General features: G+C 38.8%; 1 protein-coding gene across 2 annotated transcripts in view; it reads right to left on the reverse strand.

The window, feature by feature from the left end:
* CEMIP2 (cell migration inducing hyaluronidase 2) overlaps positions 1 to 27,774 on the reverse strand; it is an 80,806-nt gene that overhangs the window by 38,516 nt on the left and 14,516 nt on the right. For both annotated transcript variants that reach the window (XM_017506377.2, XM_017506378.2), the window contains exons 2-11: positions 23,297 to 23,639; positions 19,453 to 19,593; positions 18,198 to 18,759; positions 13,246 to 13,415; positions 10,290 to 10,478; positions 7,952 to 8,121; positions 6,368 to 6,577; positions 5,723 to 5,928; positions 5,519 to 5,588; positions 1,927 to 2,055 (exon numbers count right to left, since the gene is read on the reverse strand). In XM_017506377.2, the coding sequence (XP_017361866.1) occupies positions 1,927 to 2,055; positions 5,519 to 5,588; positions 5,723 to 5,928; positions 6,368 to 6,577; positions 7,952 to 8,121; positions 10,290 to 10,478; positions 13,246 to 13,415; positions 18,198 to 18,759; positions 19,453 to 19,593; positions 23,297 to 23,627 (2,178 nt within the window). In that variant the 5' untranslated portion in view covers positions 23,628 to 23,639. The remainder of the gene's footprint in view (positions 1 to 1,926; positions 2,056 to 5,518; positions 5,589 to 5,722; positions 5,929 to 6,367; positions 6,578 to 7,951; positions 8,122 to 10,289; positions 10,479 to 13,245; positions 13,416 to 18,197; positions 18,760 to 19,452; positions 19,594 to 23,296; positions 23,640 to 27,774) is intronic.

The following is a 27,774-nucleotide window of genomic DNA, read 5'->3' on the forward strand; positions in this document are numbered from 1 at the left end:
AAAAAAAAAAAAAAAAAAAAAAAAAAAAAAAAAAAAAAAAAAAAAGGAGGTAAATAAGGTAGGAGATGATTTCAGTAATCCAGAAGAGAAACAAAGATGATCTAGACTTGTGGCCATACTAACGGTGGAAAACAGATAAAACGAGATTTATTTACAAGGTAGAACTGATATCATCTTGTAATTGATGAAAGTCTGCGGGTGAGGGAGAGAAAGCAATAAAAGCTCATATATTTCTGGTTCAGGCAGAAGCTGAGTAGTAGTTTCATTCACTGAAAGAGACATACAGGAATAGGTCTGGACCTAAAAATAAGAATTTTAGTTTGAAACACGTTTTATTTACGTCCATAAGACATTCAAAGGGTACTCAGTAGGCAGTAGGGTAAGCATGACCAATCTGGACTAGTACAGATTCGGGGGGAATCGGCAGTTGAAGCCATAAGCACTGGTGTGTGTGTGCGCACGCACATGTGGGTGTGTGTCTGTGTGTGCATGTAGGTATTTATGAGTTATTCCAAAATGGCATGTTTCTTTTTGAGTACTCCCAAGAATTCGATCTCGTTTGGCGATGAAGTATTATCCTGGACAGTCATTTCCAAATGTAACAAATTAACACCTAATCATCCACTCATGTTATTTAAATTTAATATTCTTATTGAGTCGATTACTACATGTTAAAAATTAATTAGAATGAGGTGCTTTTTATACCATTTACAATTAAGAAAATTTGAGGATTTCTGCTATGAAATGCTACTCTCATTAAATAATAACTATTCAGCTCACAAAAATCAGTTCTGTATAGTTTTTTCCTCAACTCTTCATCAAGTGAGTCTAAGCTCTTCAAACTGTAACACACTCAGGTTTTTAAAGGGTTCTCCGAGTATCATAAATGCAAAGTATTCCTTGAACTGTGGTGTGACTCACATCCGGGTGAAGGATCTGGGCATTATACACGTAATGAAAACAAAGTGCCTTGTGAGCACAAAATGAGTAAAATTTCATGAAAAAAATTGAAACTCCGAATGGCCTTTAGTTTACTTGATCTGTATCATTTTAAATCAGGTCAACTATTCCTAAGCAAAATTTCGCTATTTATGTAATTAATATTAAATGCCTAATAGGACACTCTAACAGCCACTGTGAATCCAAAGAAGAGATGAATTATGCTTATCAACCCCTGGAAGCATATTATTTAATGTGTACCTCCCTAGAAACAGGTAATGACATTAAAGATTGGAAAGAAGATGAGAGGGAGGAAGACATGAAGCAAGGGAAGAAACAAGAGAGACGATGAGGACACATGAATCAAACCCACTACGTAATTATTTGGGTTACATGTGCATGTATGTGTTGTGCATACCTGTATGAGTAATAGGTACGTATAGATGGAATCCTCCACATACATCCAGAACAGGGAAGGGTTAGGTGTCTGTTTTTCACCACAAATTACTTTCTCTGATGACAAGTTCTATCAAAAACTGACATTTCTCAACTATTATCTGCTATGGTTTGAATACATCCCCCAAAAACCATGTGTTGGAAACTTAATCCCCAATGCAAAAGTATTGGGAGGTGGCACTTAATGGGAGGTGTTTAGTCATAAGGGATTCACCCTCATTCACCTTCACAAATGGATTAATGCTGATTATAAAAGAGCTTGAGGCTGCAAATTTGTTCTATTGTTCTCTCGCCTTCTCCTTGCCCTTCTGCTGTGGATGACACAGCAAGAAGACCCTTACCAGATACTGGCCCCTTGATCTTGGACTCCAGCCTTAAGAACTGTGGGCCAAATAAATTTCTGTTCATTCTAAGTTAACCAATCTGTGATATTCTACTATAGCAGCACAAAGTGAACTAAAATATAATCACAATAGTTCATCCTTTGCACTGTCTATCATATGTACCAATTGTTAAAATTTGGAAACCTACCTTAAAATTTGAATGGACTCTGTTGTTATAAAATATACCCAATGGAGTGAGTTCTGGTTTTGCTAACAGCTGCAATCCACTGGATTCCCCAGTAGGTTCCTTGTGGAATAAATACCATATTCCAGCATCCTACAAATGAAAGGACAAGCCCATTAAAACCCTCATTTATAAAGATATCTATGAAACACTCTCGTAAACTAACTGCTTCATAAGCAACTTTAATCTTTTTCACCCAAATTTGTCATTATTTCAGGTTCAGAATTGACTATAAAAAGTTGTACACACATCTCAAAGTGGTTATACCATTTTTTTTTTTTGAAAAGCAAACTTAATTTTGCTTGCAGGATTGGACAAAAGAGAAATAATTGGCTGATATCAAAATTCACTTTCAAACTTTTCCATTATTATCTAGGTTAAAAGTTACATAGGATTAAAACCCAGTCAACTTTCCATGTGACCAGGATAGCACAGCCGTTAAGCAATATGGTTTTTATCTGTTTACCTCCAAACCTGTTCGATAGATGAGTCATGCCTACTAAACAACTGTCCACCAGCACGCAGAGCTCACTGACTTCTTTCAAACAAGTCTAATGCCCTTCCTGTCTTGAGGCAAATTTTTGCCAAAGAAAAAAAAAATCACCACATGTATGAATCAGGACGCTGTCTCAGGCTTGGGCCCTGTCTGTTCAATTTCAATATTACTGACCTTAATAGGAACAGAAGAGTTTAAAAATTTTTGACACTCAAAATGAAACATAAAAATGGAAATAAATGTTCTTAACTCCCATGACAATTCTTTATTTTACAACTCAATTAAAAATCAGCCCAATGTGAAGGACAACTTCACTTTATGGAACTTTGATTAAATAGCTTGCTAAAACTTAATACAGTGTAAAAGGACAGCATTAATTAAAATTCAGGACACATTTATTTAGTGCCCGCTATATGCCAAGTGTACAGTAAGACTATTCTCAAATAATTCATAGTCTAGTAAGAAATATAGAGATAATTAAAATATAATGTATGTGATAAGTACCTATATTAACTTTAACAAATAGAGTCCATGGGGGGAGAGACGAGAAAGGAATTATGGAAAGCAGATATATACCTACACACCAAAATGAATGCCATGTGTAACATTTTCCATGATAAAATTTTATTAACAGGTCTTAATAGAACAAACTACTCTGAAAAATGTTTGCTACCTCAACTCTTCTGGGCACAAAACAGACAAGTCAACAGCATAAGACCTAAAGAGTCAGAAGAAAACTCCATACCATAACCTGTAAGCTGAGGGCAGAGTGGACCATCCTAGGATGCAGTGGAGATGGAGATGGGGGCGGGACGGGGATAAGAGGGTAGCAGCCGTTTCCTGTTAAAACACTGTGGTGTCAACACAGGTAAAAGGAGCTTTGTAAAAGGCAGTGGAAAGGTACAATGAAAAAATGGTTTGATTTACTTTGGGAGGAAAAACCCTGCCCAAATTAGCTTTTACTGGAACAGTTTTTCTAGAGAGAAAATAAACAGCTCACAGAATAAAAAGGAGGAACATGCATGCAATGCTTTCTTCTTTTCTCACATGAGACATAGTAAGGGTATATGGCAGCCTCACCTTCTATTTTTCATGAACTCTTGGCAATTTGCTTTAATCTTCAAGCCCTGACTTCTAAAAAGAGCTAAAAGAAATCTTTGTTCTGGCTGTTGACTCGTAATGTCACATAGATCAGAAGATGGCTGTGCATCAACTTCTTGGTCATCTGTACTCAAAAACTCACTTTCCAATTAGAAACTCTGAGCACAAACCTCATACAGGCTCAACAAATATTTGATGAAAAATGAATGAATGGAAACCTAAAATGATCAAACGTCTGGGGCTCTGCCCTGTCAAATAAGAATCTTTAGTTGACAGGGACTTTCAGATTACGTTTTATGTTTTTAAGGAAAATAACAAATATGAGTTCAAACCATCACCCACTGATGCCTTTTTTCTTGTTATCTCAAATACTCCCTTCAACTAATCTTTTACTTCATCTTAGGAAACAATGCTAGGTATTTATTTCCTTTTAAAAACTTTCAATAGCCATGATGTATAAATGTGAATATTTAGGTATCACTGTAAATTTCATATTTTTCATTGCAATTTTCAACGCAATTATAATCTCGATAGCATAATATCTTAAAAGATTCATTTAGCCAGGGAATCCTAACACTTTGGGAGTCTAAGGCAGGTGGATAGCTTAAGACCAGCAGTTCGAGACCAGTTTGGGCAACACAGCGAAACCTCATCTGTCTGTCTGTCTGTCTCTCTCTCTCTCTCTACGTGCGTGCGTGTGTGTGTGTGTGTGTGTGTGTGTGTGTGTGTGTGTGTAAAATACAAAAATAAGCAGGTGTGAGGTATGGTGGCATGAGCCTGTAGTACCAGCTACTCAGAAGGCTGAGGTGGGAAGAGAGCTAAAGCCCAGGAGGCAGAGGGTGCAGTAAGCCAGGGTCACACCACTGCACTCCAACCTGGGTGACAGAGTGAGACTCTGTCTCAGGAGAAAGAAAAAAAAAGAATCATTTAGCTTTTACATTAGAAGTTTTAATAATACTAAAACTCTCAGTAATAAATACAAATTTCTCCAAACTTATCCAGGAGACATTTCTATTATCCAAAACATATCATTTATTCTCTTAAAAATTATTCTCGTATGTGAGTCTTAATTCACGGCACGTACATGAGTTTTGCTGCTTTCCCAAGGAAATGAGATTCCCACGTGTATATAAAGCCTTACATTCAACAAAAGGGTGTATCCCCTGATCAGAGTGACAACTGTCATGGTATTCTCCAAGATAATCCATTCTCATTAAGAAAAAAAAGCTAAGTTTTTTTGCGGGTTGTTGTTGTGTGTGTGTGTGTGTGTGTGTGTGTGTGTGTGTGTTTATTGACACAGGGCCTCTCTCTACCACCCAGGCTGGAGTACAGTGAGTGGCACAATCTTGGCTCACAGCAGCCTCCACCTCCTGGGCTCAAGTATCCTCCCACCTCAGCCTCCCAAGTCGCTGGAATGACAGCCATGTACCACCACACCTGGCTATTTTATTTTATTTTTTTTGGTGGAGATGGGGTTTTGCCATGTTGCCCAGGCTGGTCTCAAACTCCTAAACTCAAGCAAACCACCCACCTTAGCCTCCCAAAGTGCTGGGATTACAAGCGTGAACCACTGTGCCCAACCTAAGCCTATTTTTATCAATACCCTGAAATTGAAATTATCAGTTCCTTGACCACATATGACTTAAATGCCAGAAAGATTGTACCTAATACACCAAAAATACTCTCTGGAAATAACATAACCCTAGCGATTAGTACACTCACTTCTTTTCCCCCTTTGGCGTCTGTCTTATCAAACTCATAGATACTAGTGGGCACAAAGGATTTAGGAGAAATAGAAGAACCGTCTCAACTATCCTGCTCTCAGCTAAATACGTAATACCAGAAAACAACATCATGATTGGGTTACACTGGCACACATGACATCACATCCATATAAACCAGACTATTTATAAACAAGAAAAAAATTAAAACATCTGAGGTCACTTTAACGTTGCTTACCTGTGATCCTGCAGCAGCATTATTAATCAAATTATTGTTGGGATGAGCAATCCAGAAAGTCGAAACAGCCCTGCAAGGCATTTTTCAAGGTGATTTCAACATTCTTCATAAGAACTCCTGCCCACTAAAAACTTCCCCCAAAAACCTCTTCCCCAAAAGTCAAAGGCCTTGACGCATGGGTTTTTCTCTCTGCCAATTACTCACATACAGTCAGTAGCAGGCACAGGGATATAATTTCCAAACACTTTGTCTCGCATGGTGGTACACATGGAGTTGTTCCTATCCGTGGGCAGGAGAGTGCCCGGCTTGGTGAGGAGTCCCAGATTGTGGAACAAAGTATTTCTCTGTTCAATACCATCTTCCAAGAAGAAACAATGACCTAGTGTGTCAAATCCAATGGTGTCTTTTATCTGCAGAAATAAAAGTATATTAATGTCATTGGTAACAAGACTGATTGTGATTTAAGTGACAAGTGCTATCCAGTGTAGCACATTCAGCGCAAATGGAAAAAGAGGTGTGAACCTTAGCAGAATGGGCAAAGTGGCATGTCAGGCTTAATTTATCTCTGAAGGGACAATCTGCTTGGGTCCCACAGGGGCAAAAAATAAAAATAAATTGTAAATAAATAAATAATACAAAATATAAAATTGAATTAAATTTAAAAGAGGACACTCTGGGTGGTTGAAAAGGTAGGCTTCCTTCAGACAGAAAAATCATGCAATGCTCAGAAAAGGCAGGATAGAGCAAAGTGTGTGGTTAAACAGTTTACATATACAAAACTGAGAAGTCATGAGAATTAAAGAGTTAGCTATTTCAATAATATGGGTTGACTAATGTGAGGCTACTTACTAGCAAGCCATTTGTCCCATGCACAGTGATGCACCTTGAGAAGCAATGATGAATAGACAGGCCATCCACAAATGTTGTGTGTCTGTATCCTCCTTTATAATCCACGTCTCCACACAGGTGAAAGTGAACAGGATACCGCCCCAGCTGCTGCTGACCCATGTGTTTCAATTCCACATAAGAAAGATGGACTGAAGTAAAATTTTTCATTATCTGCAAGTCAAGGTACCAAAATAAAACTCATACTTTTCAGAATAGGGAACTAGCAAAAAAAAAAAAAAAAATTGTTTTAACAGAAAACATCCAAAAGAGAATATGTATTAAAACATTTGATTTTCTTTTGCATTCTGTTTTCCCAGATTCCCAGTTAATACTTTAGCAAATGCCTTCAATTAGGACCAAAATACTTGAACAAATCAAAACACTTTCGCAGGGATCATTATTGCAGCTTTCCTTTATTTGTTCAAATATTTTAGTCATTCTCAATCTCATCTTCTTCATTTAGATATCCTCCATCAAAGTCTGATAAATATTTATTTCTAAATCCTCCCCAGTGTTTTAGTTAGCACATAATATTGTTGGCTTAAGTTATTTTTAAAAATTCTTCTGTGATCCAAAGTTTGAGCTCTCTCAATATTTTTAAACACTAGATTTTCAATCACAGTATTAAAAACAAACGAATAACACTGATCAACATTGCAGAAATCCTTGTAATAGGCTGCATACAGTGGCTCACACCTGTAATCCTAGCACTTTGGAAGGGCAAGATGGGCAGATTGCTTGAGCCCAGGAATTCAATACCAGACTGGGCAACATGGCAAAACCTTGTCTCAGAAAAAAACACAAAAATAAGTCAGGTGCGGTGTACATCTGTGGTCCCAGCTACTCGGCGGGGCTGAGGTGGGAGGATCACTTGACCCCAGGATACTGAGGCACAATCAGTCATGATCACGTACTGCACTCCATCCTGGATGAGAGTGAGACTCTATCTCAAAAAAAAAAAAAAAAAAATCCTGGAACAGAAATGCTGCTTACAGCCACAGCCTACTCAATGCACAAAAAGTGATTTTACGACACATATAGCCAAAATGCAGCCCCAAAGTCCAACAGATTAGTATATATTGATAGAATACTGCCTAGTATATAGTAAGTACTCTTTTTTTCCAGAACAAAAATTTGCATACAAAAAATATTTTTACAGAAACATACTTTGTATGTGCTTGCTAGTATTGCTAACCCTTTGGTAATACTATGTTTTTTTTTTAAAAAAACTAACTGATGCTTTCAGAAATCGCATGCATGGATACCAACCAAGCTCCTTCGTGGTTTTTTGTCTCTGTAATTGGTTCTTCCCAATATACTGATTTGACTCGTCACGGAACAACTGTTTAACTAGAGGTCCAGGTCAACTAAATGAAGTCATAACATTCTATTTTAATCATCTAAAACCTCCTCATTGTCATTTGAGAAACAAAATATGATTTGCTTTTAATATCCATTTATATCTCATTCCAAAACTTGACATTTTCTTCAAACATGTATTTAGCAACCAGGATTTCAAAGAAATCATCAAATCCTTTTGCCTACCATAACATGTCCCCCAAAGGTATCATAATCAAAAAATTGGCACTGATTTTCTGCGTAGCACGAGTCCTCCACTTCTCCTTGGATCATAACATTCCGAGTAAGAATTCCAACCTCAGCTCTCATGTCCACACCGTCTATGATCTCACCCATGTGCAGGAACTGAGGGGTTTCTGGTTGACGTGGTCAAGGGAAGAAAGAACGTTAGAACAAAGAAAACATGAAACTCACTTCAAAAAGACATTCTCTTCATTCCATAACCCCAAGATGATACTGACAACTTATCATCAGCTCCCATTCTCTCACACCTCAGAATCAGAATCCCAGGGCATGGGGATTTTAAAGATGATCTAGTCCAGTCCCCACCTGCTGCCTGAACCCTCACTACTAACTGTCCTGCCAATTCTCAAACCCACACACTGACAGAGAGCTTGTTCCTTTCTGAAGCAGCTCAATCCTCCCTTCAACAGCACTAATAATCTGGAATCTGCCTAATGGTCCATAATCTTTCTCTCCAGTTTCCGTCCATATGCTCTTTTTAGTCTCCTCCCCTAGGGCATATGAAGAGCCAAATGCATGGTGAATCCATAAAACAAATGGCGCGCGGATGTTAATATCGGGGTGTCAAACTGTTTATGCTTTTACTTGAAAGCTAAAGTAATCTGCCACTGGACATTAACAATAGAGAAATTCCCATCTTTTCTTTCCCATTTCTTTTTATTTCAGTATTATTATGCATTCTTTTAAATTCTCACATTTACTGGAAGTGTAGAAGCACTTTAATAATGAGCTTTTCTCTGATGATCTTATTATGTAAACTCAGGAAGGAAAAATACACATAAATCATGGGAGGAGAGTTCATGAAGACTCATCATGTAGACTTGTTAACAAGAGTTGGAATTTCCAAAAAGAATTAATGCCAGATGGCATCATAGTTTTGGGGGTTTTTTGTTGGTGCTGGTGTTCTTGTTTTGTTTATGCCCTGCATTATCAAGACGGAAAAGTACAATGTTGAATGAAGCACGGGGAAAAAGGGCCAAGTGAGCGAATCACTGTTTTTTTCCAAAGCAGAAAATTTTTCCTTAAATGTCAAAGCTCTACCTATTACTCTAAATTACTGAAAAACTAAAGAAACACTTACTGAACAGTTACTGTAAACTCTTTTTTAAATACCATAAATGTGTAATCTTGAGTTCAGAAGAAAAGCAATAGAATGAGTGAAATGCACAATGAATCCCATAAATGAAGCAATGTACAAAGGGGCTGTGCCAAGTACCAGGCTCAAAATGAATGCCTGGTAAGAGTCAGGCATTCTTTTGATACGCAACTTACAGTAAGAATTTCTTTGTGTAGTCATTTTTTTTTTTTGAGGCGGAGTCTGGCTCTGCCGCCCAGGCTGGAGTGCAGTGGCATGATCTCAGCTTATTGCAACCTTCGCTTCCTGGGTTCAAGCGATTCTGCCTCAGACTCCCCAGTAGCTGGGATTACAGGTATGTGCCACCATGCCCAGCTAAATTTTTTTGTATTTTTAGTAGAGATGGGTTTCACCATATGGGCCACACTGGTCTCAAACACCTGACCTCAAGTAATCCACCCGCTTCAGCCTCCCAAAGCGCTGGGATTACTGGCGTGAGCCACAGTGCCCAGCCAGAAAATGTAGTCTTATGGAAATACCTATTGATACATATTGATTCCATTTTAAATATTAGTGAGGTTTTTTTTTTTTTTTTTTTTTTTTTTGCTAATCCAATAGGCACTTGAAAACCATAAGATTTCTTTTAATTAAGAAAGACTTCTATTAATAAATGGATCTAGTTCATCATTGGGTTTACTATTATCTGATAATAGAAACCTAATACAAAAGAAAATGGAGGGGGCTGGGGGAAGGAAGAGCATCAGGAAAAATAGCTAATGCATGCTGGGCTTAATACTTAGGTGATAAGTTGACAGATGCAGCAAATCACCATGGCACACGTTTATCTGTGTAACAAACCTACACATCCTGCACATGTACCCCAGAACTTAAAATAATACCTTGGAAAAATCAATTTATCTAGTTGACATCTCTTTTTTTTTAACATATGCAAAGATATATGAAAAAAAATATATATGAAACAATATGCATCATTAGCAGCAAGAATATTGCTCAATAGCTACTTTCATCTAATATTCCCTGGAATCTAGTGTTCAATGCACTCCACTGGTATGACCTTAAATACTGATAACGGTGGTGTTGGTGATGGTGGTGATGATGGTAGTGACTGAGAGGAAGCAGGATCCCAGGAATTAAATCCCAAGAAAATAGTGTGTTTCCCAAGTAGTACTCTGAACAGTTTAATACCTTTAACTTTGACCTGAAAACGGCTGCATTCGGAACAGGGAAGAAGAGTGAACTCCTCTGCTTGGTACATGGAATAGTCTGTGCTTGCGACCACAATCTGGTCTCCAGGTTTCCAGCTACTAACGTCATCTAGCAAGTTTAGCTTCACTCCATCTACAGCCTCTACCCGGAAACCTGAAAGAGCAACACCTAAACCAAAAAAAGAAAGAAAAAAAGTGATGCATTAACAGTACATTTTTTTCCTCTAAAATCAACCCTCACACTGATTCACAAATCAAAAGTTAAGGTAACCACATACGATTCAGCAAATTTTTACTCATGCTACCATGTATCAGTCACTCTACAGATATAAATAATAAAAGTATGAAAACAGAGAGATCCCTGCCCTCGAGAAAAGAGTGCTCCATGTACCGCTAGGCATGAAGGAACACAAGATGTCACCTTAGCAAACTATTATTTTATAAGTTTGAAGAAAGCTCTCGATCCCCAAATCTCTCACTGTATTTCAACTCAGTGCTACAACTGTTATATTGACCCCAAACCATCCTAACATGTGACAAGTACATATATTCCAGCAGAAGTTGTCAAGCAGAGGATAGGCCTGTAATAAATACCCAGTGCTTCAATTTGATCCAAGCACAGAAAAATGGATAGGACATTAGCATACTTAACAATCTCAATATTTAAGAACTTGTGGGCCAGGCATGGTGGTTCACATCTGTAACCGCAGCACTTCAGGAGTCAAGGCAGGAGGATCACTTGAGCTCAGCGGTTCAAGACCAGCTTGGGCAACATAAAAAAAAAAAAAAATGGCCGGGCATGGTGGCGTGTGCCTATAGCCCCAGCTACTCTGAGCCAGGAGGTTAAGGCTGCAGTGAGCTGTGTGATCAGGCCACTGCATTCCAGCCTACAAGATAGGGCAAGACCCTGTCTCCAAAATAAGTAAATACGTAAAATAACAATTTGTGACTGGGCACGGTGCCTCATACCTGTAATCCCAACACTTTGGGAGGCCAAGGCCAGAGGATGACGTGAGCCCAGGAGTTCAAGACCAGCCTGAGCAACAGAGTGAGACCCCATCTCTACAAAAAATAGTTGTTGGGACCTCACATGCGTAATAAACTTTCATCAAAACATCCTGTCAGAGACAGGAGCTATTATATTTATTAGAGATGAAAAAACCAAAGATCAGGTAGTTTGAATAACAGCTAAATATGGTAGAGGCCCAAATTTAAAACTAATCTAATTCCAGAGCCCAATTTCTTCCAAAGCCTCTGTATTATACTTTCCAAGAATCAAAACAAGCAGGTTAAGAAGAAAGATAAAAAAAACTCATAGAGGCAAAAACAACCCCTACCCCAAATTTACATTTTTACCAAAAAAATAAATTGCCCTAACAGCAATTAAGAAACACTCTCGCTGGGCACTGTGGCTCACTACAATCCTATATCTTAGGGAGGCAGAGGCAGGAAGATAGCTTGAGCCCAGGAGTTCGAGATCTGCCTGGGCAACACAGCGAGATCCCATTCTCCACAGAAAGGGAAAAAAAAAAAAAAAGAAACATTCTTTTGTTCAGATAAAATTTCAGTAATGCACCCATGCCTGTAATCCCAGCACTTTGGGAAGCTGAAGTGGATGGATCACTTCAGGTCAGGAGTTGGAGACCAGCCTGGCCAACATGGTGAAACTCTATCTATAACAGAAATACAAAAAAAATTAGCCAAGAATGGTGGTGCGCACCTGTAATCCCAGCTACTTGGGAAGCTGAGGCAGGAGAATTGCTTGAAACCGGGAGGCAGAGTGCACTGACCCAAGATCGCACCACTGCACTCCAGCCTGGGCGACAGAGCAAGACTCCATCTCAAAAAAAAAAAAAAAAAAAAAAAAAAAAAAAAAAATTCAGTAATGCTTTAAAAAAAAGATGACTACTAGACAAATAAATTTCGACTTGAAAGATCACTAGAATTTGTTTCTTTCTGTTAAACTTTTTTTAAGCCAGAAAGTTAGATGGGAAAGATTTGTATTACTCAGTAACTCATTTTTTCTTTCCTGTCTAAGACTATCTCCAATTAGCACTACTGAATGGAAAGCATAAAAGAAAGTTCATTCTCTGATTCCTGAAGAAAACTTTCCGCCTCTTCTAGAAAGAGTCAGTGAGAACATGAGACATGAACAGTATCTTACAAGAGATAGCTAGATCGTACCATCTTTCAGAAATGAGTAGTTATTACTAATATGGAAATGAAAATAACATTTCCTACACAGGAAACATTGACTAGCGGTCTGTCAGTAATTATCCTGTTTGAATATTACTGGAGGCAGTACCACTAAACTCCCCGAAATCCTCTTACAGGATAAAATTCCTGCTAAGAAACGCTTTTTATCCACCATCTATGCTTTTTGGCAGAGGCAAAGAAACAGCAGTCATCCTGGAGGCAGAAGCTTCCTCATCCCTAATAGATCATCTCTTCACCCCAAGCCCAGAAGACTGTTTCTAGACTAAAGAATGGTCTACTCTAGTTTCAGCTCAACTTTATATTCTAAAACAAACTTGTCCAACCCACAGCCCGAGGGCCATATGCGGCCCAGGATGCCTTTGAATGCAGCCCAACAACAAATTTATAAACTTTTTTAAAACATTGAGTTTTTTTTTTTTTTTTTTTAGCTCATCAGCTATCACTAGTGTTACTATATTTGGTGTGTGGCCCAAGATAATTCTTCTTCTTCTAGTGTGGCTCAGGGAAGCCGAAAGATTGGACACCTCTGTTCTAAAAGATTACTGGATTTTGTTCTAAAAGGTTAAGTACAGTAGAAAAACTGTAAGTTTCAACTTCAACTAGTTGAGAAACCTAACCAGGCGACTGTCATCTGAACAAAATACTATTCTAAAAAAAAAAAAAAAATCTGTCATAATACTTACCGGTGTCTTACAAGAGTATAACCTGTATTTGCCTACCTTCAATCCATTCACTATAAGCTGTCACAGAGAACTTCTGGCCATCCACAGTATAAAATTCTCTCTGGGCAAGAGCCCTCCCACCGCTGCTATGATTTTCATAATTTCTCACAGATTCATTGCAAGAAGTGCTTCCACCATCAATGACACCAACTAAAGCCCAAGCTTGCCTAAAAGGAAAAAGAGCATGTGCATTTGATTATTTGTCATGGTATTCACAAAATCCCTGACAAAGATGTTATTACAGAGTGCTGTTTAATTCTGATATTTCATTTTTGTCCATCTCTAATGTTTTTTCCACATGTGCCTACAATTCCAAACCTTGACTGAAGTAACATCATAGAAGGAAATACACCTAGTTTTAAAACACTTGCTTGTCCAGCTCTGTAACAGGTGGAACATGGATGACTACAATTTCAGTTAATCATTGACTTACTTCCTCAACACACATCTATATCACACATATCATTGGGCCATAAATCCATTTATTTTCTTTCTCTTTTTTTTTTTGAAATGGAGTCTCAGTTTGTCACCAGGCTGGAATGCAGTGGCATGACAGCTCACTGAGACCTCCGCCTCCCAGGTTCAAGCGATTCTCCTGCCTCAGCCTCCCAAGTAGCTGAGACTACTGGCACGCACCACCATGCCCAGCTAATTTTTGTATTTTTAGTAGAGACGGGGTTTCACCATGTTGGCCAGGATGGTCTCAATCTCTTGACCTCATGATCCGCCCACCTCAGCCTCCCAAAGTGCTGGGATGACAGGCCTGGGCCACCACCCCTGGCTATTTTCTTTCTTTTAAAATGGTTATCACCTGCTCTCTTTGAAACTATCCTTTCTATTAATACAATGTTCTCAAAAATCTAACTGCATGATAGAATTACCTGGGGAGTTTGAAAAAGATATCAATGCTCAGATGCCATCTCAGATAAAGGGAATCATATTAATAATAACAGCAAAAGGTTGGGTCCTGCATTTGTTTTGATTTTTTTTTTACATAATAAATAAAAAAGAAAAAATAATAATTTATTTTTATTTTTTGGAGACAGGGTCTCACTATGTTTTTAAAGTTCCCAGGTGACTTGAATGTGCAGTTGCGCTTGAGAGCCACTGAGTTTGGGCAGTGGTTCTCAAACTTCAGTATGCAACCGGATCAACAGGAGAAGGGAAGGGTGTGCTGAATTCGATCGCTGGCCCCACTCTCCCAGTGTCTGAGGTAGGACCAGAGAATCTGCATTTCTAATGGGTTACCAAATTATGTTAATGCTGCAGGTCAGGGCACCATGATTTGAAAACCCCTAAATTAGAGACTAGAGGTTAGCTTAGTAATCATCAACCTTCAATAGCCTGGGGGTCTCATCCTTCTTCCTGACATAATTGATCTAAGGTGCACCATAGGTGTCTCCACTTTAAAAATTTTTTTAAAGTCTCCACTTTAAAAAATCCTTGCAAACTGAGAGATTTCTTAACATTCCTAAATTAAATCAGAGCTGTAGAATCAGTATCCAGCAGATTTTAAATTTTTAAAACACCATTATTTCTTTTTTTTCCCCTTTTTTTTTGAGATGGAGTCTCACTCCTGTTGCCCAGGCTAGAGTACAATGATGCGATCTTGGCTCACTGCAACCTCCACCTCCCAGGTGCAGGCAATTCTCCTGCCTCAGTCTCCTAAGCAGCTGGGATTACAAGTGCCCACCACCAGGCCCAGCTAATTTTTGAATATTTAATTTTTAGTAGAAACAGGGTTTCACCATGTTGGCCAGGCTGGTCTTGAACTCCTGACCTCTGGTAATCCAACCACCTCGGCCTCCCAAAGTGTTGGGATTACAGGCGTGAACCACTGCACCTGGCCTGAAAACACCATTATTTCTGATACTAAATATCTGAGAGACGTGCTCAGACTTGTGACCAAAAGCAATCAAAGCAAAGGGACGATTTTTAAAACCCAGAAAATTTGCTTTAGGACTTCTGGTTTAAAACATGAAAAGAAAAATGTCAACTTCCTATTCTAGAAATAAAATAACAATTATAATCTGTGTCTGACAGATGGCTGGATATTCACAGATAAAAGCTAACCAAAGCATGCCTACACCCTCACGAATTCCACAGCCGCCCCTGTATGGATTAGCTACTCTTTGGACAACAGTGCTTTGTAGTTTTATTTATATCCCTTGATACAGCAGAAAGAATCAAATAAAGAATGTCTCAATGTATTATCTCCTATTTGAGAGAAGAAAAGAGAGGAAGGATATCAGAGGCTTCCTTTCTTTACCAGAACTGCCTCAGCAACTATAAAACAATGTTCTTTCCCTCCTATTGACATTATCTCCAAAACACTCCTACTTCCCTCCTCCACTTGAGGGAAAATTTCAGTGCACCAGAACATTATCTTCAAAGGCCTATGTGCTTATGTACATTGGAGATAATGTCTATGCAATGGAACGTTGGCAAAAGATCACAACTATAATTCCTCTATGAAATCAAGGGTGATATTTTAAAAGGAATTGAGAAACCAGTAGGGAGAGGAACCTAAGAAAGTCAAAATAGGCACAGCTAATGCAAATCTAGAAACAATAATAGCATGAAGAAATAGAAGTTGTAATCCCTGGCATTACTGGATAATGAAACAAAGTAGTTCTCTAACTTTGAAAGAATCATGCTTCCACTCCTAAGTCCATAAATTATAGAAATATATGCACATGCACATCAAGAGTCGGATGGATCAAGGAACATCTGGGGAAGCAATTTTATACAGGTCCAAACTGGAAAGCCACTCAGATGGCCACCAATAAATAAACTGTGGTATATTCATACAACAGAAAATAAACAGCAATGAAAATGAGCCACTGTGGTATAGTCATACAACAGAAAATAAACAGCAATGAAAATGAGCCTCAGCCAGGCACATGACTCATGCCTGTAATTGCAGCAATTTGGGAGGCTGAGATGGGAGGATCACTTGAGGCCAGGAGTTGGAGACCAGCCTGGTCAACAGAGTGAGACCCCCATCTCTATTTATAATTTTAAAAAGAAAAGAAAATGAGCCAGCACTATATGCAACAATGTGAATAGCATTCAATAACACAACACAATAACATGCACAAAGAAGCCAGACACAAAATATCATATATTGTCTGCTTCCATTTATATGAAGTCGAAAATCAGGCAAGCTGAAACTTTAGTAGATCCCACAAATTCAGGAGGATGTCTCCCTTTGGTGGGGAAGACAGTGATTATTGTACAGCAGAGGGAGGAAGGGAACTTCTGGGCTGCTGGCAATGTCCTATTTCTTGACCTGGGTGGTGGCTAGGCAGGCATCACATTGTGGCAACTCATTAAGCTCTACATTCTTATTTTTAGCACCTTTTTGTATCATATTTCAAAAATAAAAAGCAAAACAAAAAAAAAACAACGCTTTGAGGTTTTGCACATGGAATTTCCTCGGTCTGAAAAAGCTTCCTTCTCTGCTGTCTACACAGCACACTCCTGAATTCCCTCCAGGTCTCTTGCCTTTCGGGAGCCTGTACCGATTCGCTAGGCCAATGTAGAGGCTCTTTCTATTAATACTTATGTTCCCATTACACCCTGTAACTGCAGCGTTTCTCACTACAGTGTATGATCATCATCTATTTGGGTCTCTGTTTATCCACGGGATTAACCGAGGGCTCTGAGACAGTATCCTTTCGTCTAACCATCCATGGATATCCAGCACTTCGTATCTCCTAAATATCTCCTATGTGAATAAAAGGCATTTCTAAAATGTTACAGACTGTTTTTCTTCCCTAGTTTTTGTCTTTCTATAGCCTTCTCTAGAATTGCTGTAGGTAATATCCCATTCCAACAATCGACCATCAAAGGAAAAAATAGTGCCTAGATCATTCTGGCATGTGGGTTTTGAGGTCTTCTTACTTTTTCCACCATAGATATTCCCTGACTTTACTAAGAACGTTCAGCAGAACTAAAAACTTCTGTTTTTTAAATGAAATGTTAGGCCAGCTACTTCCCCTTGACTCAGAACTGCATTAGGAAATCACAGTTAATTAGAATATGGCACAAGAAGGCTGGGTGTGGTGGTTCATGCCTGTAAAGCCAATGTTTTGGGAGGCTGAGGCAGGAGGATCACCTGAGCAAAAGAGTTGGAGACCAGCCTAGGCCACAAAATGAGACCCATATCTACACAAAGTTTAAAAATTAGACAGGTGGGGTGGCAATTGCTTGTAGTCTCAGCTACTTGGGAGGCTGAGACGGAAGGATGGCTGGAGCCCAGGAGGTGGAGGCTGTAACCACACCACCACCCTCCAGCTTGGGCAACAGAGCAAGACCCTGTCTCTAAAAATAAAAAATAAAAAGAACAGGGTACGTTAACCATAAATAGCAGAAATGAATTCTGCTATCTGGATGAATTTCCTAGCCCTCTTAACTTTTTTCTTCCTCATATGCGAGGGGTCTATACACCTGTGCCAATCAAACAAGCAGATTCAAATCAGCATGCAAAGGAGTCCAAAACAACAACAACAAAACTGTATATTCCGCCCCATAGGCTTTTAGGAAAGGTTTAGAACTTAGCATGAAATTCTGCCCTAACCTTTGAACTCGTAAGTTGCCTCAATTAGCCTGAGTTTCATATGATCTTCAGAAGGTAATGAAAGGAGGAAGTCTCTTCAGAGGCAGATTGTCCTTAAACTGCCTGGCTGTTTTTCAGTACCTCATTTCTAGTTCTCAGCTTTTCACTAGCCTGGCACTCCAGTTCACAAAGGGCTTCATAAGCGAAAGCCAAGGAAAACAGCTTCTGTATGCAGTGTCCTAGCCTCCAGCCCCATGTCTCAAAGCTACCAGGTGTACAAATGGTAGTGGGCCTTCTGATGCCTGAGTCCCGCTGCAGCTTCTTTCCCCAGCCTCAATCCTCTCACACAGACACAGACTCTAATAAGGATCTGGGAAGGTGTGCCTACCTGTAGCCCAGTCCTTGGATCAGTTCACTCCCCAACCGGTCCTGGATCATCTGGATGGTTCCTTGTAAGAGGCTTTTAGCGGCTGAATCCCCGACAGCTATGGCAACAATCCGACCTGGATCCTGGAATCTCAGAAACTCCTGAAGTCGCCTGCTCTCATTGTGGTATTCATGGGTATCAAACTTCTCACTTTCCAAAATTTTGGCTGTGTCTTGGTCAATGACCCTCACATTGAGGCCCCGGGAAAAGTCCTTTTCAAAGGTGTAGGACCCAAAGGGCAAGCCTGAGGAATTCAGGGTCTTTGCCAACAACGTCCATGATGTCTTCTGTGCCCCATGTAACTCCAGTGTCCCACCAGCTTCCACACCAATAAACTTTTTGCCAAATGTTGGCATACTTTCACCTTCATCTGACTTGCCATACAAGGCAATTGTCGCTTTGGATTTATAGCGGCATTTTTCTGCTCCAATATGAAGCGCCCCACCATCCTGGATCAGGATGTAACGAGTCCTCAAAGTAATATTTCTGGATCCATCTTTATTGTCCCCAAATACAAGCAGTCCTGCAGGGAACATCACCCCTGTAAGCCAACTTCTAAATCATCTTTCTGAGATACAAGGAAATAGATTTCACCTTAAGGTAAAATACACTTCCGCAATCAAGTCGGAAAAAAGAATTCACTAAGAGTCTGCTTAGAAAACCAAAGGGAAAAGTGAAGAGTTCATATCTTAATATACTCTCAATGCCCATGACTGTGAATTTCAATCTATTCATTTTAGAGGTTAAATAATTTCTCTTAAAAATATCTTAAGAGCCAGCCGGCTCTGTGGTGCAACAGATAGAACATTGGACTTCCAGCTGAGCTTGGTGTAGTCGTTCAAAAAACATCTAAAAGCCTACAAACCTGAATCTTATTTTTGTATATGTTTACTCATGTTAACTTTCTCATCACTCTCAGAATTGTAACAAAAATTTAGCTTTGACAGATCACCTCTCTGGTACTGTTTCCTTGTCTATAAATCAGGGGTCTTAATTTGAATGATACCTAAGGTCTAAGCTCTTAAATTCTATGGTGTTCATCTCTGTATAAATTCTCTGGCTTCATCTCAGGAACTTTCCAAGTCTCCATGGTTAGAGTGATACCACAAACTAAAGGCTATTCTGCCTAACAATAATTTTCTACACAAGAAACATCAACTATCCCCCACATTAAAGAGCAACCTTGCAGTTCCCATAGGCAAGAACCATTACCTACCTCCATCCTGAATGACTATAGAATGCACGGTGGCATCTGAGGTCAGACGGAGCATATCTCCCTCCTTGATAACAACTTGTTTTGCAGAATCTTGTCCTGGATCCCAGTTCCTGAGACGAGGATTTTGATCTGGGCAATTTTCTATAAACACATTAATATTCCATCCAACCCATTAAAATGCAAGTATAGTATAGCCAAATCTAAGCACTACCATTATTTACTGCAGATCTGTAAGAAATGTGCTAACATACTTTGATTCCCTGCCAGTAGAATGGAAATCCCACCCCTTTCCACTAGCAGAGAACCATCTTACTCTTTAATTTCTCAACACATTTCTGTTTTAAAGCATTACTGCAAAACTAAATTGCTAGTGTCTAGTTCAGGACAAACTTCACGGAAAAAGAAAAAAAAAAGAGTTCACCTGAATCATCTACTCTGGAAATAAACCAATAGAAAGAGGCAAAATTATAAATTGTCCTGGGAGTCACACTAGAAAGCTGTTTTAGAAAATATGTTCGCAACATCCTGGTAAAAGTGAAAATCGCTAAATAATACATTTATCAGGTCTTCATAAGTTCCTTCCCGTACACAGTGAATAATGAAGTAGGTGTTAATAGCACTTCTCTCCAAGACCGAGAAACAACATCACTATCTTCAGCCATGCGCGCTCTCCCAACAAAATGAAAGACGCAAGTGGCTAACAATAAAACTTTTATTTTCAGAGATGAGGAAATTACAGGTTAGAGAAGCCAAATATTACTTAGAAACCTGAGTGATATGCAAGTTTTCCCTTTTAGAAAATGAGATTCTTTACTTGTAGTGTTCCTTTACTGGAATTAGAACCTGGCTCTTGAATAGGTATTATAATAATGAAAATATCAAAGTATTTAAATAAAATAGTCATAGCTATTTAATGCATGACACCTTTAATGTCTACCATAATTTTGAAGAGGGGAGAAAAAAAAATCACATCTTCAATTTTGATCAACTAATGATCAAGTATTTGTGGAAAATCAATTTATCCACTCTGTACCAGATATTTTAAAATTTATAAAGCATAGAATCAGCTCACATTTCCTCAGAGTTTATATTCAAGCTTTGGAGAAAAAAACCACCCAGTATGAACAAATGAAATGCTGAACAATATGGTAGTGACTTGAGGTTCAAAAGACCTCAGGCAAAGGAGGCATGGGGCTGGAGTAACTGAGGCAGCTTCATGAACAGGTGACCCAAGACCTGGGCAGTATTTAAACAAGAGGATCAGAGAACACTAGTAATACTAGTATCCCTTGTGATCCAAGTAGTCCATTTGGTTGCTCAGTTAGAATTCCAAGATGGCTGTATTTAAACTGAGCAAAGGTAGGAATAAGCAAGATATGCTTGAAAACCATATGAAGAAATTCCTTTCATTAAGATGGAAGGTATATGTTGAGGAATAACATGAGAAAAAATAGAGAAGTGGGGTGCTGCACAGAGATATTGTTCTATACAGAAAAAAAAAAGATTCCTCATTTTGAACTTGCATAACACTAATGCAAACATCTTCCTGTTTCTGAGCTCTTACGATGCCCTAGATTTATGCTCTCTCTTTAAGGTGATATTAACCACAGCTAAAATTAGTCTCATCAGTTATATCCCTGGCAATTATTTCATGGTATCCAGTTTTCTCACAGCAGTTTCATAACTGTTGATATTTAACGCTTCTGATAAGTCAATGAGTATACTATTACAATAAAATCAATCTTTAAGCTTCCCTTCCCATCAAAAAAACAACAAAAAAAAACCTCTTAAATTTGTTTTGACTTAATAATGAGGATTCCTTGAACTTTTCTTCTACTTCCCTCTTTCCATAAAACATCTACCTGAAATTCTCCATAGTGTTATAACAAGCACTGTATCTAGCTACAAAGAAGGAAATCCAGTCTTTTGAAGTCTGGAGCCTACTTCAATGGTTATATAATTTCTCTTAATTGTTTATAATTATTCCTCAGGAGAGCATGCTTCATTAGAACCACCACCAAAAATTCCAGGCGATTTCCTTCCAGTAAAACGCACTTAATGAGAAAATCTGTGGCCCGTACTAAGCACTGAAAAATAGCTCAGCCAGCCCCACCTTCCCAGCTACCCACTTGCAGAGCAGTGAGTTATATTATCGAAGTTATGTAATGGCAATTACCACAGTCAGGCTGTCCCTGAAATATTTCAGCATACCAGATCTTTCCACTGATGATCTGCACTTACATTGCCAAAATGTGAAACTAAAGAAAATTGATTCAAGGAACCACACCAGCAATGCCCTGTTTTAGACGGAATATGAAAATACCAATCAAAGCCACAGACTTCAGCTCTGATTTCCCACTAGTCTAGCATCCCTTTACTGCAGAATAATTGGGAAGTATGAATCAGCACAGCGAACTTAGTTATTATGAATCAGCATAGAGAACTTGGTTATTCAGCAGGGAAAAGGAGAGAGGAAGTCATATGGCATGCAATGGAAATCAACATAAGTTCATAATGTGTTCTACTAGTTTGGTCCCTAAGGATACTAATATGCATGTCTCTCTCATTTCAGGTTTATTTTCTTAGAAGTATTTAGCACTACCTCTCCTGGAACCTTAAATTTTTTTTAAAAATCCCTTAAAGGACCCAGAAAAACTAAATAATACAATATTCGTAGTCTTATAAGTAGTAAAATGCTTCTGAGCTGTTATAGCCACTTAAGGAAGCACTTAACTTGACAAAAATCTGTTGTGGACTTTGTTTAAAAATGCAGAAAAATACGGTACCCAGTGCAGACTATTAAGAGTCTGCTTCTCCCTTCACAGCCCCGAGCCCCCTGATTTTAGACAGATGGATGGTATTCTTTTATGAGGGAATTAATTGTTTGTATTCTATTAAGGCTTAATGGCAACCAACTTCTTTAAAACTTTTCAAAGTATTGATATATCATTAACTTGAAAAGAAAAGACCATTTAAGAAATTAAAATCTCCCTGGATAACATTTAACTAGGAAGAAATGACTGATTTTTAGATAATGACGTCAGAACTTTTATCCTAACGAATGCTTCCCTTCCAGGATATATATTGTTACTCACAAATATTTGAAGCTTTTCCTTTGGAACTGCTTCCCAAGCCCATTTCAAGCCACATACACAAATCTTATTATTTGTAGTCACTTACTTTAAAAAAAAATTTAATCTAGTTCACTACATTTATAACCAAAACAAACTTGCAGCCAAGCATGGTGGCTCACACCTGTAATCCCAGCACTTTGGGAAGCCAAGGCGGGCAAATCACTTGAGGTCAGGAGTTCAAGACCAACTTGGCCAACACGGTGAAACCACAACACTACTAAAAATACAAAAATTAGCCAGGTGTGATGGTACTTGCCTGTGGTCCTAGCTACTTGGGAGGCTGAGACAGGAGAATCACTTGAACCTGGGAGGCAGAAGTTGCAGTGAGCCAAGATGGCACCACTGCATTCCAGCCTGGGCAACAGAGTGAGACTCTGCCTCAAAAAAAGAAAAAAAAAAAAAAAAAAACTTGCCACAGTCCAAAAATCATACCTACCATAAGAAAGCATTTACAAAACAGGTGCTCCAAGACCTTCTAGAGCACTGGAACAAAGCATCACAATGGACAGAAAGAGCAATCATTGAATTGTATCATTTCCAACAGATTATTGAACAATTGCTCTCATTCATAAGAAATTATACCTCATATTACCTAACTGCATATTAGTTAGCTAAGGCTAACTTAAGATAAAAATTTTTTTTAAGTATTCTACTATTTCCTCCCCTTTTTTCTTCTAGAATATGTTCTATGTACATACAGGCAAACTTACCATCTGGAGCATATTTTGAGGATATTCCTAAAATGATTGCAAGTGCAACAAAAAATGAGAAACTAGTAATAGCAAAACAAATGAAAGTATTTTTGTGTCTCTTTTGCTTTCGACTTTCTCTCTGGGCTTGCTGTTCTTCAGGTAAGAATGCGAAGGTTGCCCGGTCTTCTCGTCTGATGGAGGTAAATTTGGCTGAAGCTTGACTCTTTGGAGGGGGAGGGGGACGCAATGGGACAACCTTCCCTGGAACGTAGCCGGATGAGTGATGACTGTTTCCATTCTGAGGCTGGAGGAAAGCAGGGGCGTGTCCCCTGGAATCAGTGGCATACATGATACACTGTCACTGTGAAAGGAAAAAAAAAATTAAGCTTCAGTAAGTGAATATTTTAATTTTAAAAAAATTTAGAAACTAATATTTTTCAATTTCTATTTTTTAGAGACAGAGTCTCACTCTGTTGCCCAGACTGAAGTGCAGTGGCATGATCACAGATCACTACAGCCTCACACTCCCAGACTCAAGCAATCCTCCTGCCTCAGCCTCCCCAGTAGCCAGGACTACATGGTGCATGACACCGCGACTGGCTAATTTTTAAATTTTTTGTAGAGATGGGATCTTGCCATATCACCTAGGCTATTACTGAGCTCCTGAGCTCAAGTGATCCTCCTACCTCAGCTTCGCAAAGTGCTGAGACTACAGGCGTGAGTCCCAGCATCCAGCCAGAATGTGTGAATTGTAAATGGTTTTTATAAAGTACTTTTAAATTGTGTTAAACATACCATAAACTTATATTTTAACTATTTTCACTGTACAATTCAATGGCATTAAATACATTCACAAAGTTTGTGACCATCACCACTATCCATTTCCAGAACTTTTCATCATCCCAAACAGAAACTCTGTATCCATTAAGTAACTCTCCATTTTTCCCAGCCCCTGATAACCATCATAATGACTTTTTGAAAATATCAAGTCAGCTTACATCCCTGACCATCACCTTCACTACTTGTGTTCTGCTGTCACTGCTTCTCAACCCTGGTTCCATGCTATAATCACCTGCTAAGGCGAATGCTCAGTGCACCACTCCTCAACAATTAAATCAGGATTGCTGTCCCTAGGATGCTCCCTAAGTGATTTTCATGAACATCTAGGTTGAGAGCCGCTGTTCTATGCCAGCTGTTCTCTATTTTCAGCATGCATAAGAATCATCAGAGAAGCTTGCTAAAAGCGTGGATTCCTGGGCTCTTTGCCCTGTATTTCTGGCTCAGCTGGTGCAAAGAGGGCCCTGGATTTTACATTTTAAAAAATATATCTTGGTGACCCTGAAGCAGGTCACACTTTGAGTATCATTATTCTAAGCTCTTCAAATTGAAGACAAAAGTCCATGTGTCATGAGGACCCAAAGTGGCCCTAAAAAAAGTTCCAGTAGATAGGCACTCACGTGTGGGTGTTCTAATTTCCCCACTAGACTTATCTAGTGATTAAGCAATTTAAGTATTTCTGTGTTATCACTTAACTATATAGATTGTTAATTCATTTAGTGAGAAAGTCTGAAGTTTATCTTATCTCTTTAAATCCTCAAATTTTGTCTGGAAAAAAACAGGTATTTAAATATTATGGTTAAGATGATAAAAACAGCTAACACAATTAGTGCCTTATGTGTATTCATTCACTTATTTAATACAACAAATCTACAAGGTAGACGCCATTACCTCCATTTCACACATGAGAGAAACTGAGACCCTAAAAAGTTAATTAACTTCCCCAAAGATCACACAGTTAATACAGAAGTGAGCCAGGATTTAAACCTAGGTATTTTTACTCTAAAGGTTAGGCTCTTAACTTACACCACTGTGTCTTTCCAAACAATTGAGAGGCAAAGAATGAGCTTTGCAAGGGTGTCACTAGAACTCAGGGTGCTGAGTCTGAAAGGCATATAAATCTTCCCAGGAATGCTTCATACATAATTTTATAAACTACACATGATTCATTTTTAACAGAAGCTGACACACCAAAACAGGGAAGTCCTTTTTAATTTTTTATGTTCTCTATAGTGAGCACTTACAAGTTTTTGAATGAAAAAATAAGTTTTGAATGAAACCTTACTCTGTTAAACTGCCAAGAGGAAGGAAGAAGGGAGAGAGGGAGGGAGGGAGGGAGGAAGGAAGGAAGGAAGGAAGGAAGGAAGGAAGGAAGGAAGGAAGGAAGGAAGGATTGTTCTTATGGCAATGACAGGGGATACATATATGGTGTGCTCTATGGCTTCAGAAACATGGTGCTTAACCTCTTACATCCCTTCCTTAACAACTAGAGCATCTTCATTCAATACCCTTACAATTAATCCCCTTCATCTTCTGCCAAACAGTGAATAAGATTCTAGTCATAAAGTACTTCCAAATTGCTCTAAACTATCAGCAAACCCATTAAACACAGAATAGTCATTAGAGAAGCCACAAACAAGCAATTCCCAGGACCCAAACGACCTGGGAATTAATGGGGGCAGAAAGAGAATCTAATCAAGAATTGATGCTGATTTTACACGGGGCAAAGAACATTCTCAGAGTCAGTGTGTCTGTCAAAAACACTTGGTTTGTGGGGTTTGATTTCTGAACAAAAGCAATTATTTAGATGAAGCTCAAGCTTCATGACAAAAGAAAAACACCACCATTCAAGGTGCTATTGAAGAACTGCTGCATGTGCCAAGCAGCAGACCAAAATAATGGAGATATCCTGCTGGAAAAAATGAAAGAGTACAATACACACCCCGTTATGATCCTCTCTTAACAAAGAAAGGGCTAAAGTAGATATTTTTGAGTGTCAGCTCACCAGGGTGGGAGGGGAATCACAGCCCTAATCTGCTCTGAAAGGAAGTGGGAATCTTTTGTTTCTGAGGCTGCAATCATTTGATACTTTTATTGTTTCAGGGTGAGAAAGGTTGTTATTACTTAACAGGCTGGTAGGGGTGGGGGTCTTCCGTGGGAGATAATGGGTCTCCAGATGTACCCACAACAAAATAAAAGGCATGAGAGGCTAAATGAAGTCACCAGCCTACTGGGAATAATTTATGTCTTCACGGTCAAAAAATGGATCCCAACATGAAAATTCAGATGGCATCTGTCACAAACTAAAGTGGTCAATAAATCAAAAGTAAGCATGGTTGTGTTCTTCCTATAAAGCTCCTGCAAAACACTTGCGTGTCTATGCACATGTTCTGAATCCATTAGCTCTATTTTACTGAAAAACACGTAAATGTATAAGCAGCAAATACAAGATTCTTTTCCTAAAAGGTAGTATGGGCCTGGCGCGGTGGCTCATGCCTGTAATCCCAGCACTTTGGGAGGCCGAGGCGGGTGGATCACGAGGTCAAGAGATCGAGACCATCCTGGTCAACATGGTGAAACCCCGTCTCTACTAAAAATACAAAACATTAGCTGGGCATGGTGGCGCGTGCCTGTAATCCCAGCTACTCAGGAGGCTGAAGCAGGAGAATTGCCTGAACCCAGGAGGTGGAGGTTGTGGTGAGCCGAGACCGCTCCATTGCACTCCAGCCTGGGTAACAAGAGCAAAACTCCGTCTCAAAAGAAAAGGTAATATGGTGTTGCACCATATGTTACAATAAAAAACACCAAAAAATCATATTTAAACAGCTCCCTCAATTTATTCCAATTTTTTAAAGATATATTGCTTTAGGATTTCACTTTATGTTTGCAGATTTACTTTAGGCATAATATGTATTAATTACTTTAAAATATAGTAATTGATACTTATAGATCTAAATTATTCATGGAAAAAACTGGCATTCATTCAGTAAACTAATTGTGAGCTCTTGCTATCATTAGAGGATTATGGTAGGAACTATGGGGTATACAGACAAAAGATTTACAGCATCCCCAAGAAATGCAATTCCTAAATTCCATTTTAAATCACTTGTTTCGAAAGCATGTGAGGTTGACCAAGTTTCCCAGGCTATCTCAACAATGGCTGTTTAATCTCTAAAGTTGTTAGTACTTGTATCTGGGGACCTGAGAACAAAGGAGGAGCCTACCAGGGGAAAGACAATGAAGAGTTTCCTCTGGCGTACAAGGCAAACATTAGGCGCCATTTTAATAATTTCACTACAGACCAGTATTTCACTTTAATACTCAGTTTGTATCACATGCTATTTTTTTAAAGCATCGTATTTCTAGTGGAAAACACATGCAATGCAGAAGGAGCACATGAGTACTTTATGACACATTTTTAGATCAACTACAGACCATGGCAATACCTAAAATAAGACAGATAATCCAAAATGGGGATAATCTAAGTCATTCATATTAAAATTGGAAATGTACTCCACAAAGCTTTTAAAGTATAATTTTTGGTATTTAGGTATTCCTTGAGAGAGTCATTCTGTGAGTATTTATTTACTGGATTATTAAAAGTGGTATCACAAAAGGCTTGGTTATGAATCAAGCTAGCAAGTAAGCAAAGCAATCAG

This window comes from Cebus imitator, unplaced genomic scaffold (genome assembly GCF_001604975.1).
Source record: "Cebus imitator isolate Cc_AM_T3 unplaced genomic scaffold, Cebus_imitator-1.0 Scaffold355, whole genome shotgun sequence".
NCBI classification, from domain to species: domain Eukaryota; kingdom Metazoa; phylum Chordata; class Mammalia; order Primates; family Cebidae; genus Cebus; species Cebus imitator.